The following is an 11,767-nucleotide window of genomic DNA, read 5'->3' as shown; positions in this document are numbered from 1 at the left end:
GGGCTCGGTTCTAGGCCCTCTCCTCCTCTCTATATATCAAGTCACTTGGCTCCGTCATATCCTCAGATGGTCTCTCCTATCACTGCTATGTGGATCACATTCAACTACTTTTCTCCTTCCCCCCTTCTGACACCCTGGTGCCTGGCAGATATCTCAGCTTGGAGGTCGGCCCACCACCTCAAACTCAACCTCAACAAGGCCTGCCTGCTCCAAGACCTCTCCATTATGGTTGACAACTCCACCGCATCTCCCTCTCAGAGTGCAAAGAATCTTGGCGTGACCCTGGACAACACCCTAACTTTCTTTGCAAACATCAAAGCATTGACTCGCTCCTGCAGGTTCATGCTCTACAACATCAGTAGGTTACGACCCTACCTCACACAGGAAGTGGTGCAGGTCCTAATCCAGGCACTTGTCATCTCCCGTCTGGACTACTGCAACTCGCTGTTGGCTGGGCTTCCTGCTTGTGCCATCACACCCCTACAACTTCTCCAAAGTGCTGCAGCCTGCCTGGTGTTCAACTTTCGCTCCTCCGCACACTCCACTGGCTTCCAGTCAAAGCTCGCATCCACTACAAGACCATGGTGCTTGCCTACGGAGTAGCAAGAGGAACTGCCCCTCCCTACCTTAAGGCTATACTCAAACCTTACACCCAAACCTGAGCACTGCGTTCTGCTACCTCTGGTCTCTTGGGCCTCCAATCCCTACCGGAGGGCAGCTCCCCGCTCAGCCCAGTCCAAGCTCTTCTCTGTTCTGGCACCCCAATGGTGGAACCAGCTTTCAAGGACGGCAGGGGCGGGGCCCCACCTCTTATGAGAATCAGCTGGTGATGCCTGTGGGCCAATCCGGGCGGGGCGTTTTGTGAAGTTGAAGCTAGTGGTAATATTTAGTCATTTGTTGAAATGTTTGTAACCCGTTGTTTGCTATTGCTGCACTAAGAATGAAATGACAGTAAATATTCCCCCCAACAATTGGTAGTTTCCAGTATCACTTTATTGGAGAATTCAACTTGTGGTATGTTATATTATATCTTAATCAGCGGCCCATTTAATGTTGTAACATTAGTTTGTCTAAATGTAGTACAGTGAAAGTTCAAATAAAAAGCATTAGACGTACTGTAGTCAAGCTCAGTGATTTTCTTTCTTTATTTTGCCAGAAGTTGCAGAAGGCATATAAGTGTTTTAAAGTCTCCTATGGAGTCTGATACACAGGCTAGTACAAACATCTTAATAATCACTATTTCAGGTAGTCAGGATGAGGTTTGTATGTAACATCCACCAATGAACAAATCAACGTAATACAATAAAAGCTTCAGACACTGAAAACACATTGTTTGGCTTTATTTACTTTAAGAAGGATAAGCAGCCTGGCTGTTTTATTTAAATCCTCTTTAGGGACAATTACTCAAGATCAACATAGATTTTTCTTAATTAATAATTGGCTTCTTAAAAATGTTGCAATTCAGGTTACTCTTGGGGGGTTTGATACTCTCTAGTTTGTACACAACATCGCACCAAAGGTTTTTATCATTTTTTTTCTTCAGCACGGCAGTAACTTTGAACACTTCATACGGTGGAATCAACACCTCCTTTTCACGATTCCCCATTTTGGGGTAGGACTTCAGATCAGCGCCAAAACATGTCTTTATCTCAAAGCAGGACTTCTCTCCAAAATGTGTCAAGTTCTTTAGGAAAGAGCTGGAGGCAAAGAAGCCGAATCTGATTATTTTGTTAACTTCACCTCCAAACTCCATGTTGGTTCTCCGGTATGTGGTGTGACAGGTCTTTTGGTTTAGTTTCAGGAGGCGAATGGCGTCAGTCAGCAAGAAATGCAGAGAGTGGAACTGGAAGGAGGTTGTGTACTCTGTTCTATTGGTCCGGACTGCTTGGTTGAACTCTGGGTACATCTTAGTTTGACCTCCTGTGTAAGCACAGATAGCCTTGATATGATCATGTGTTAGTTTGTCTTTAGAATTGTACCTGGACTTGTCCTTTTTGAATCTGTCCTTCACATTTTTTGCACACCCTGCTGCCTTTTTCCAGGATTCATTGAATATCCCTACATTTCTGTTTTCATTTGGAAGATATTCCTTCCGCACCTTGTTGTACATTTGTTCAGTGCAGCCGTTATACATGTCGTCAACAGAGTTAGGGACCATGTCTAAGGGTATGCTGGAATTCAGTTCAGGCTGATGGAGATTAACCTTCAGAGAATATGGGGGGAACAGCAACACGTGTAAAACAGAGGAATGGTTCTATATATTGAAATGCATTTAAATGCTCTCTCTCTCTCTCTCTCTCTCTCTCTCTCTCTCTCTCTCTCTCTCTCTCTCTCCAAATTCATAAATGTTGCCAAAGCAAAGTGATACACACAATTATGAAAACAACAGTGACAACAATAAAAGTAATAGCTATAATACTATTTATATATAAGAACTAAAACGAATACATATCTAATCAAAAAAAATTATACTGTAATACCTCTCTCTCTCTCTCTCTCTCTCTGTCTCTCTGTCTCTCTGTCTCTCTGTCTCAAAATTGTGTAATATCTTACCATCTTGGAGTCCACACCCAAAGTCCAAGCCTGGATGAAATACATCACAGTAAAGCTTAGGATCTTGTGTCTTGCCATGATGTCAAAATATGTTGGTCCAATGGCAACTTGTAATGGAGATGAATTGTCTTTTAAGATACAGAATCAGCATTGAAATGTTCAGCTTTCAGGGGGCCTTGTTATATCAGTGCTCTTGTGGTTATTTTCACAGTCCCTCCTCTCTTGCTGAGAACAGGCACCTACAGATACAAGTACCCCTCAAACCACAAACCCCTTAGCACAGTACACACACACACACACGCACACACACACACAGGTAGCCCTTTAGCACAGTACACACACACACACACACACACACACACACACACACACACACACACACACACACACACACACACACACACACACACACACACACATACCCACACAGGTAGCCTAGTGTTTAAGAGCGTTGGGCTGTAAACGAAAGGTTGCTGGTTTGACTCCTGAGCCGGTGAAGGTGGAAAATCTGCCGTTTCTCTGCTTGAGAAGTTAAACCCCAACAACCACTGCTCCCTGATGTTGATTAAGGTAGCCCCCTGCACCTCTCTGATTCAGAAGGGTTGGGTTAAATGTGGAACACACATTTTGGTTGAATGCATTCAGTTGTGAAACTGACTAGGTATCCCCCATTCCCTTCACATACACACACACATACAGTGTGGAGCCTAGTTGGGACAAAATCCTGCAGTACCTGATGCGCTCCAGAAATAGGGTTGATTACCTCTGGTCAAGTCTAAGCTTTGTCTGCCAATCATTCCTTTAGCTGGTTGAGGTAAACACTGCCCTCTTCTGCCCAGAATGCACCATGTCAAGACTGAAGGCCTCCAGGTACATTAGTGTGTGTGTTCGCTATTCTGTTGTCTCTCATGCCAATGTCCAGGTTATGATTTAGGCAGTATTGTAATACTACTGGTTATGGTTTTTTTTTTTTTGATATATTTTTTTTATTATTATTTTTTTTTTCCGGGGGGAATGGATCAGCTTAATATTGCAGATAGATTGTATCTTCTATCAATGTAATTGTCTGCATCACTTCCAATCCCCCATGTTTTATTTTATTTTTTATATATATATTCCCCTTTATTACTTGCCCAGGCCTCTACTTCCGGTCTATACTTACTATCTACACCTTATGGACAGAGTTAATTTTACAATAATTCTATATATATATATATATATATATATATATATATATATATATATATATATATATATATATATATATATATATATTTTTTTTCCTGAACTTCTTCTACTCTCAACCTCTCCGATCATTTTCATGATGTCCATCCGGTTTGCTTCTAACTGCCATATCTTTCTAACTGTGCTCTTTCCCAAAAGCTCCCAACATACAACCTATATACTTATTATGGACACAGTATGCTTACATTATTAGCTATTTTTGTTATTATTTGTTATTAGTCCCATCCTTCAACTCTATTCATTACCTCCCATCTATCTCTTAACACCATCCATATAGGATATCTATTTGCCATATATATTTCAACCGTACTGTGATGTTTTACAAAAGTTCTGAACCTTTCTATTCTCATTGCTTCTACAGATTGTGAATTAAAAATAAACATTTTTGCTAAAAGTATTATTATATTATTGATTGATTGACTATGACTTTTCAGATCACCCAGTAATACTATCTGCAAGGTTAGTTCCAGGTAAATATTGCAATCCTTTAGCCATTCCTGGACCTGTGTCCAAAAACAAGCTACAAATGGACAGAACCCCCTGCACCTCTCTGATTCAGAAGGGTTGGGTTAAATGTGGAACACACATTTTGGTTGAATGCATTCAGTTGTGAAACTGACTAGGTATCCCCCATTCCCTTCACATACACACACACATACAGTGTGGAGCCTAGTTGGGACAAAGTCTAAGCTTTGTCTGCCAATCATTCCTTTAGCTGGTTGAGGTAAACACTGCCCTCTTCTGCCCAGAATGCACCATGTCAAGACTGAAGGCCTCCAGGTACATTAGTGTGTGTGTTCGCTATTCTGTTGTCTCTCATGCCAATGTCCAGGTTATGATTTAGGCAGTATTCTAATACTACTGGTTATGGTTGTTACCTTTATTTTGTTATGACTGAGATGTGAGAGGACTGGTAGGTTGATAGTGTTCAATTCCTTTGTTATGACTGAGATGTGAGAGGACTGGTAGGTTGATAGTGTTCAATTCCTTTGTTATGACTAAGATGTGAGAGGACTGGTAGGTTGATAGTGTTCTATTCCTTTGTTATGACTAAGATGTGAGAGGACTGGTAGGTTGATAGAGTTTCATTCCTTTGTTATGACTAAGATGTGAGAGGACTGGTAGGTTGATAGAGTTTCATTCCTTTGTTATGACTAAGATGTGAGAGGACTGGTAGGTTGATAGAGTTTCATTCCTTTGTTATGACTAAGATGTGAGAGGACTGATAGGTTGATAGTTTCATTCCTTTGTTATGACTGAGATGTGAGAGGACTGGTAGGTTGATAGTTTCATTCCTTTGTTATGACTGAGATGTGAGCGGACTGGTAAGTTGAAGTTCCATCATATTGCGTTCAAATGGTGAGGTCTGTCAGATATGTGGTGGTTACAAATGATAGGAGACAAGGAAAGGATACAAGGAAAGGAAGGAAACAGATTGAGACTATGGCCATATTGTTTGGTAACATAGGGCCACTGACTGTGGAGTTTATGATGGAGTTCAGCCACTGTTTAGGTAGCACCTAATCTAACAGTTATATATGTTTATACAACGGCTGGGTATAATCCTGAATGCTGATTGGTTAAAAGCGCATTCCAGCCGGCGTCTATTCCACAAGTTACCACCGGCTAAATCTATGACGTTAAAATGACTCTTTACTCTGTTACGTCTGACTGCTCTATCCACTGTCTCATCAGCCCAGGCAGGGAAGTTATAAACTTAAGATATCTATGATCATTTCCATGTCTTAGAGATATTGTGTTTTATAGTAGTGTCAAAGCAACAGTTAGTGTCAAAGTAACATAGATAGACAGTAGACCGTTCTCTCCTCGTTGTGGTTGATAGACTTTGCAGTGCTGAGCTCTGAACTCACAGACACAGGAAACTACTAACCCTGCTCCTGCTCTCCCTCCCTCCCATCTCCCTCTGACCTCACAGACACAGGAAACTACTAACCCTTCTACTGCTCTCCCTCCCTCCCATCTCCTTCTGACCTCACAGACACAGGAAACTACTAACCCTGCTCCTGCTCTCCCTCCCTCCCTCCCTCTGACCTCACAGACACAGGAAACTACTAACCCTGCTACTGCTCTCCCTCCCTCCCATCTCCCTCTGACCTCACAGACACAGGAAACTACTAACCCTGCTACTGCTCTCCCTCCAATCTCACTCTGACAGCCACATCTTCTCTCTCTGGTTAGCCAGCCTACTTATTACTCTTTGGCCTCAAGTTTATTTCAAAGCCATGACTAAGTGTTACTTCTCTGTAAAACTATGTCTAATGATTCATTTGAAAGTTATCAGTAAAATAATGGTGAATATTAACACTATATTGATGGGGTGGAGGTTATCAGTAACATAATGGTGAATATTAACACTATATTGATGGGGTGGAGGGAATCAGTAACAAAATGGTGAATATTAACACTATATTGATGGGGTGGAGGGAATCAGTAACATAATGGTGAATATTAACACTATATTGATGGGGTGGAGGTTATCAGTAACATAATGGTGAATATTAACTCTATATTGATGGGGTGGAGGTTATCAATAACATAATGGTGAATATTAACACTATATTGATGGGGTGGAGGGAATCAGTAACATAATGGTGAATATAAACAAAGACAGTGTACATGCTAACAAATGTCAACAAATCACAAATTACAATTCGATTCAATGTCAGCAAATTACTATACAATATTAAGAAAAATAACCTTGATCTTAATCTGAGCAAGCAATGCGTGTTAAAAAGTATTTAACAGGATCATTACAACTGAAAGAAGGAACGTGACCTTTTTGTTTTGACAGATTACTTAATTGTACATTGGTGGGGGAATGATCAGTGATATACAGTAATTATCAACATAATATAGAGCGTTATGTAGCCTTTTCCTGATGTGCGGTTGAATGCAGAAAAGCTGCTTCTCATGTTTGATTTTGAACCATTTTGCAACTTGCAATTCAAGTCACTCTGAACTCCAGTGTTCACTAGTGTGTAGACAACTTCACACCACAAGTTATTCTCTTGTGACTTCGTCTGGATGTTGGTCACTGTAAATACCTCATAGGGAGGAATTAAGACTTCTCTCTCTCCAGTAAATACAGAGTAATATGATATGTCAGCTCCAAGACATGTGGAGATCTCAAAGCAGGACGTCGCTCCAAATGAATCTCTGCCTATTTCCTTAACTAGAGTGCTCGAGGTGAAGGTGCCAAAACGGATATTTTTGTTGACAACCTCCTGATCAAAATACACGTTGGTTCTACGGTAGGTGGTCCTACATGTTGTTTGACTTCGTTTGAGCATTTGAATGGCCTCAGTTAGATAGAAGTGCAGGGAATGGTACTGGAATGATGTTGTCCCATAATTAGATCTACCATCTCTAACTTGTCTGTTGAAGTCCAGGTAGATATTGGGCTTTTCATTTGTGTACACATATATAGCCATGGAATGTTATTTTTCCAGTTCATGGATAGATGGTTTGGCCTTTTGTCCTGCTTTGTTCCAGGCATTATTGAAGTCTGAATTTGTATTTTTCTCACGTGGGAGGTAGACTGTGTTCACCTCATTGTGCATCTCGTTACTGCAGCCGACGTATTGATCATCAATAGAGTTAGGGGCCATATCCTGTGGGAAAGGCTTCTGTAAAAGTAAATTTTAGTTTCAATACATTACTTCATAAGACTTGCCAGTTCTCTTTTTCTCCCCTTGAGAACAATGTCTGCTAACTCTTTTGTGCATTAGATTTGTGCAGTTGAATCAAATACAGCTACACTCTAACTAAACAGACTATCTTTTTTAAATTCCCATTCTCTATCGCTCACAACAAGCTTCCATTTCCACAGTCACAAGCGGCATTATGGCTGATTTAAAATGAAATCGTCCACCCTGTTACTTTTATTGTCACCTTTTATAGTAATTTTCCTTACTTTAACCTCTGGAGATGGGAAAACACATTGTTGTTTCTTTAAGTTAAACACGTGTTCTTTATGACAGAATGTTAAAATTTGGTGAAATAAATAGTTATTTTTCACTGAATTACCCAAAAGGACCTCTATTCATGGAACCACCCTTTTATGTATATTCTCTCATATCAGATATACTCAACAGACAGTACAGGAACAAAAAATAAGTTCAAATATTTTATCTGAGCCATTTTGAGCCTGCCTGTCTCAATAAACCAATAGAAATGTCCCATCTGGTACTTCAAGCAGACTCAAGAAAACACTCAAAGTATTTTAAATGATTTTTCAAGTATTTAAACTCATGTCTGATGTCAATATAGATGATCAAACTATGAAGCTTTACATATCAAATAATTAATTAAGAATGAAAACTATATGATGCAGTAAACAATATTCCACTATAGTTTGTGCCGACAATTCGGGAACCCCTAATCTTTAGGGGCAGACAATAATGACAGTTGCATATGGATAAAATAAAAATTATCTCACCCTTCCATAGTTAAGACCCAGGGTCAACGCCAATGCTTCCGGCACAAAAACAATAATAATTACCACTACCCACTTGTTCACCATATCTTAAGATGTGTGGTGAATGAGCCTAGTCAGTATAACCTGGTGACTCCTCCAGTCTCTCGTCGGAGCAATGGTAACACAGACAAGGAAGATGAAGAAGAAGAAACAGAAGGACAGAATGAGACCTCAACCACAGGAAGCAGCAAAATCGAGACAGAGACAGAGAGTGACGAGTGTGGGTAGACTGTATGCAGATTCCTCTATTGTTCAGCTTCAGGACTTGTGTTTTGCAGACTGTCTGCTAAGATCTAATATACCTGGTCAGAGATCTGACTTTACAAGCAGACATGACCACAAACCATGTTCCCACACTGAAGCACCAAGATAATATGTGAACAAAGTCATGCAGATCTTCATGTCTGCACACGTAAACATGCATGAGGATGTATACAGCTCTACCTTGGTTCACCACAGGGCCATTTCCAACTAAAAGTGATGACAAGCAGATATGACCACAAACCATGTTCCCACACTGAAGCACCAAGATAATATGTGAACAAAGTCATGCAGATCTTCATGTCTGCACACGTAAACACGCATGAGGATGTACACAGCTCTACCTTGGTTCACCACAGGGCCATTTCCAACTAAAAGTGATGCTGCTGAGAAAGACTTAACGTTCCACCTTTCTGTCTTTCTTACGTTCCCTTCAACCCCAAGTCAACCACTGCACCGTGTGGTCAGTCAGTTGTCATGGTCATTGTCTCTCAAGTTGTGTGACTGGTAATGACGTCACTGAGTTCCAGCCATTTCTTGATTAAGTTTTCTATTTTGTGGCAGAATCAAGTATCCTATTTTGAATAGAATAGAATAAAATAGAACATCTTAATTGTTAAAGTAGTTATAGTAGTGACAAAGCAACAGTTAGTGTCAAAGTAATCTGTGGATAGACAGTAGATGTTATGACAGTTCACTGCCACCCTATGGCGTCTGTTGTCTCTGCTAGTCAACAAGATGGCTGCTGAAAGCTTCCTTCATAACCAAGTCTGTCCTCATCTCTCATCCAACCCCAATCATCAGGTTGGCCACATTCCAGGCTGACTACATTGAAGTCGCCTTCCAGATCTCACAACTCCTGGACAGGTGTTTAACATATCAGTTAACCACATCGTATGATAGAGCAATATGATGCCCATTGGTTGTTGTGTGCAGCCTGACTGCAATATAGTTGGCCTGGAATGAGACCACTCTCTCCTCATTGTAGTTGACAGATTGAGCTGTACTGAGTTCTGACCTTAAAGACACAGGAAACTACTAAACATGCTCCTGCTCTCCCTCCCTCCCTCCCTCCCTCCCTCCCTCCCTCCCTCCCTCCCTCCCTCCCTCCCTCCCTCTGACAGCCACATCTTCTCTCTCTGGTTAGCCAGCCTACTTGTTACTATTTGGCCTCAAGTTTATTTCAAAGCCATGACTAAGTGTTACTTCTCTGTAAAACTATGTGTATTGTTTTCTAATTATTGTTTTGTTTGAAATTATAGTTTTTCACCATTTTCTCCCAAGTTGCTAGTTACGACCTTGTCTCATCACTGCAACTCCTCAATTGGTTCGGGAGAGGCAAAGGTCGAGACATGCATCCCCCGAAACATGACCCGCCTAGCCACTTACTTCTTAACACACTGCTTGCTTAACCCGGAAGTCAACCTCACCAATGTGTCGGAGGAAACACCATTCGACTGACATCCGAAGTCAGGTTGCAGGGCCCGACCCGCCACAAGGAGTCGCTAGAGTGTGATGAGCCAGGGAAAGCCCCCTCCGGATCAAACCCCAGGCTGCGGTGGCGCCTCAGCACTGTGATGCCACAGACCGCTGCAGTACTCGAGACTCCTCTAATTATTTATTTGAAAGTCAACAATATGTTTTTCTGTATTTGCTACCTGCATGTAAATAGAATGACAATGTCGATCACATTAGCCATATAGCTAACTAGGTGAGGTAGTTGCTAGAGGCTGGTTCAGCTAATGAAGTGAAGTTGTGAAGTTGCTTTTAATGAGATGGAATATTATCCTCTGTAGGTTTATACCAGATTTACACATAGTGGATCAAGAGGACATGAGATGTCATTATAATGCTTAATGCTTTTCTTTATTGGTTTCAATTCAAGCTCCATTTCAACAAATCACAAATTACGATTCTATTCAATGTCAACAAATTGCAATACAATATCAAGAAATATAACCTTGATCTGAATCTGAGCAAGCAATGTGGGTTAAACAGTTTTTAACAGGATCATTACAACTGAAAAAAGGAATGTGACCTTTTTGTTTTTACAGATGACTTAAATGTACATTAGTGGGGTAATGATCAGTGATATACAGTAATTATCAACATAATATAGAGCGTTATGTAGCATTTTCCTGATGCGCGGTTGAATGCAGAAAAGCTGCTTCTCATGTTTGGTTTTGCTCCATTTTGCAACTTGCAATTCAAGTCAGTCTGAACTCCAGTGTTCACTAGTGTGTAGACGACTTCCCAACATAGTTTATTCTCTTGTGACTTCGTCTGGATGTTGGTCACTGTGAATACCTCATAGGGAGGAATTAAGACTTCTCTCTCTCCAGTAAATACAGAGTAATATGATATGTCAGCTCCAAGACATGTGGAGATCTCAAAGCAGGACGTCGCTCCAAATGAATCTCTGCCTATTTCCTTAACTAAAGTGCTCGAGGTGAAGGTGCCAAAACTGATCTTTTTGTTGACAACCTCCTGATCAAAATAAACGTTGGTTCTAAGGTAGGTGGTCCTACATGTTGTTTGACTTCGTTTGAGCATTTGAATGGCCTCAGTTAGATAGAAGTGGAGGGAATGGTACTGGAATGATGTTGTCCCATAATTAGATCTACCATCTCTAACTTGTCTGTTGAAGTCCAGGTAGATATTGAGCTTTTCATTTGTGTACACATATATAGCCATGGAATGTTCTTTTTTCAGTTCATGGATAGATGGTTTGGCCTTTTGTACTGCTTTGTTCAGGGCATTATTGAAGTCTGAATTTGTATTTTTCTCACGTGGGAGGTAGACTGTGTTCACCTCATTGTGCATGTAGTTAGATAGCCTGGCAGGTAGGAGTGTTGGGACAGTAACTGAAAGGTAGCTGGGTCAAATCCCTGAGCTGACAACGTAAAAGTATGTCGTTCTGAATGCAAGGCAGAATGCCCCATTTGTCCTGAGTTTTTGGTATGACTTAACCGGGGATCGAACTCCCAACCTTGCAGTCGCAGGGCGAGCACTCTAATCACAAGGCCACTGACTTGTTTTTAGGTGTAATAGCCATTCAATAGAGCTTGTGTCAGAAAGCTCACATTCCACACTCAACGGTTTGCATTACTCCACCACCTTATAAGGCAGGGGTCAGCAACCCTGTTCCTGGAGTGCCGCAGTGTTTTGTCCCAACTAGGCTCCACACCAGACCAACTGAGCTAAGTGATC

General features: G+C 41.1%; 2 protein-coding genes across 2 annotated transcripts; both read right to left on the bottom strand.

Moving 5' to 3' along the window:
* Window positions 1-1,325: 1,325 nt before the first annotated feature.
* Window positions 1,326-2,689, bottom strand: LOC123485552 (NAD(P)(+)--arginine ADP-ribosyltransferase 2-like). Its single transcript, XM_045216532.1, has 2 exons — window positions 2,554-2,689; window positions 1,326-2,203 (listed from the first exon to the last, which is right to left on the bottom strand). The coding sequence occupies exons 1-2, from the start codon at window positions 2,629-2,631 to the stop codon at window positions 1,427-1,429; spliced, it is 855 nt and encodes a 284-aa protein (XP_045072467.1). The 5' UTR covers window positions 2,632-2,689; the 3' UTR covers window positions 1,326-1,426.
* A 3,952-nt stretch (window positions 2,690-6,641) lies between these two features.
* On the bottom strand, window positions 6,642-7,362 carry LOC123485558 (ecto-ADP-ribosyltransferase 5-like). Its single transcript, XM_045216535.1, has one exon. It carries the CDS (start codon window positions 7,248-7,250, stop codon window positions 6,642-6,644), a length of 609 nt encoding a protein of 202 aa, XP_045072470.1. The 5' UTR covers window positions 7,251-7,362.
* Window positions 7,363-11,767: the final 4,405 nt, after the last annotated feature.

This window comes from Coregonus clupeaformis, unplaced genomic scaffold (genome assembly GCF_020615455.1).
Source record: "Coregonus clupeaformis isolate EN_2021a unplaced genomic scaffold, ASM2061545v1 scaf0735, whole genome shotgun sequence".
In the NCBI taxonomy this organism is placed as follows: Eukaryota; Metazoa; Chordata; class Actinopteri; order Salmoniformes; family Salmonidae; genus Coregonus; species Coregonus clupeaformis.
Note: the sequence above shows the minus strand (reverse complement) of the source record. Positions and strands in the feature narration are given on the sequence as shown.

Coding starts and splice junctions, on each gene's coding strand:
- LOC123485552 (XM_045216532.1), bottom strand. CDS start 2,631: ATGGCAAGACACAAGATCCTAAGCTTTACTGTGATGTATTTCATCCAG. Junction 2,204..2,553: donor TGGGTGTGGACTCCAAGATG/GTAAGATATTAC, acceptor TATTCTCTGAAG/GTTAATCTCCATCAGCCTGA.
- LOC123485558 (XM_045216535.1), bottom strand. CDS start 7,250: ATGGCTATATATGTGTACACAAATGAAAAGCCCAATATCTACCTGGAC.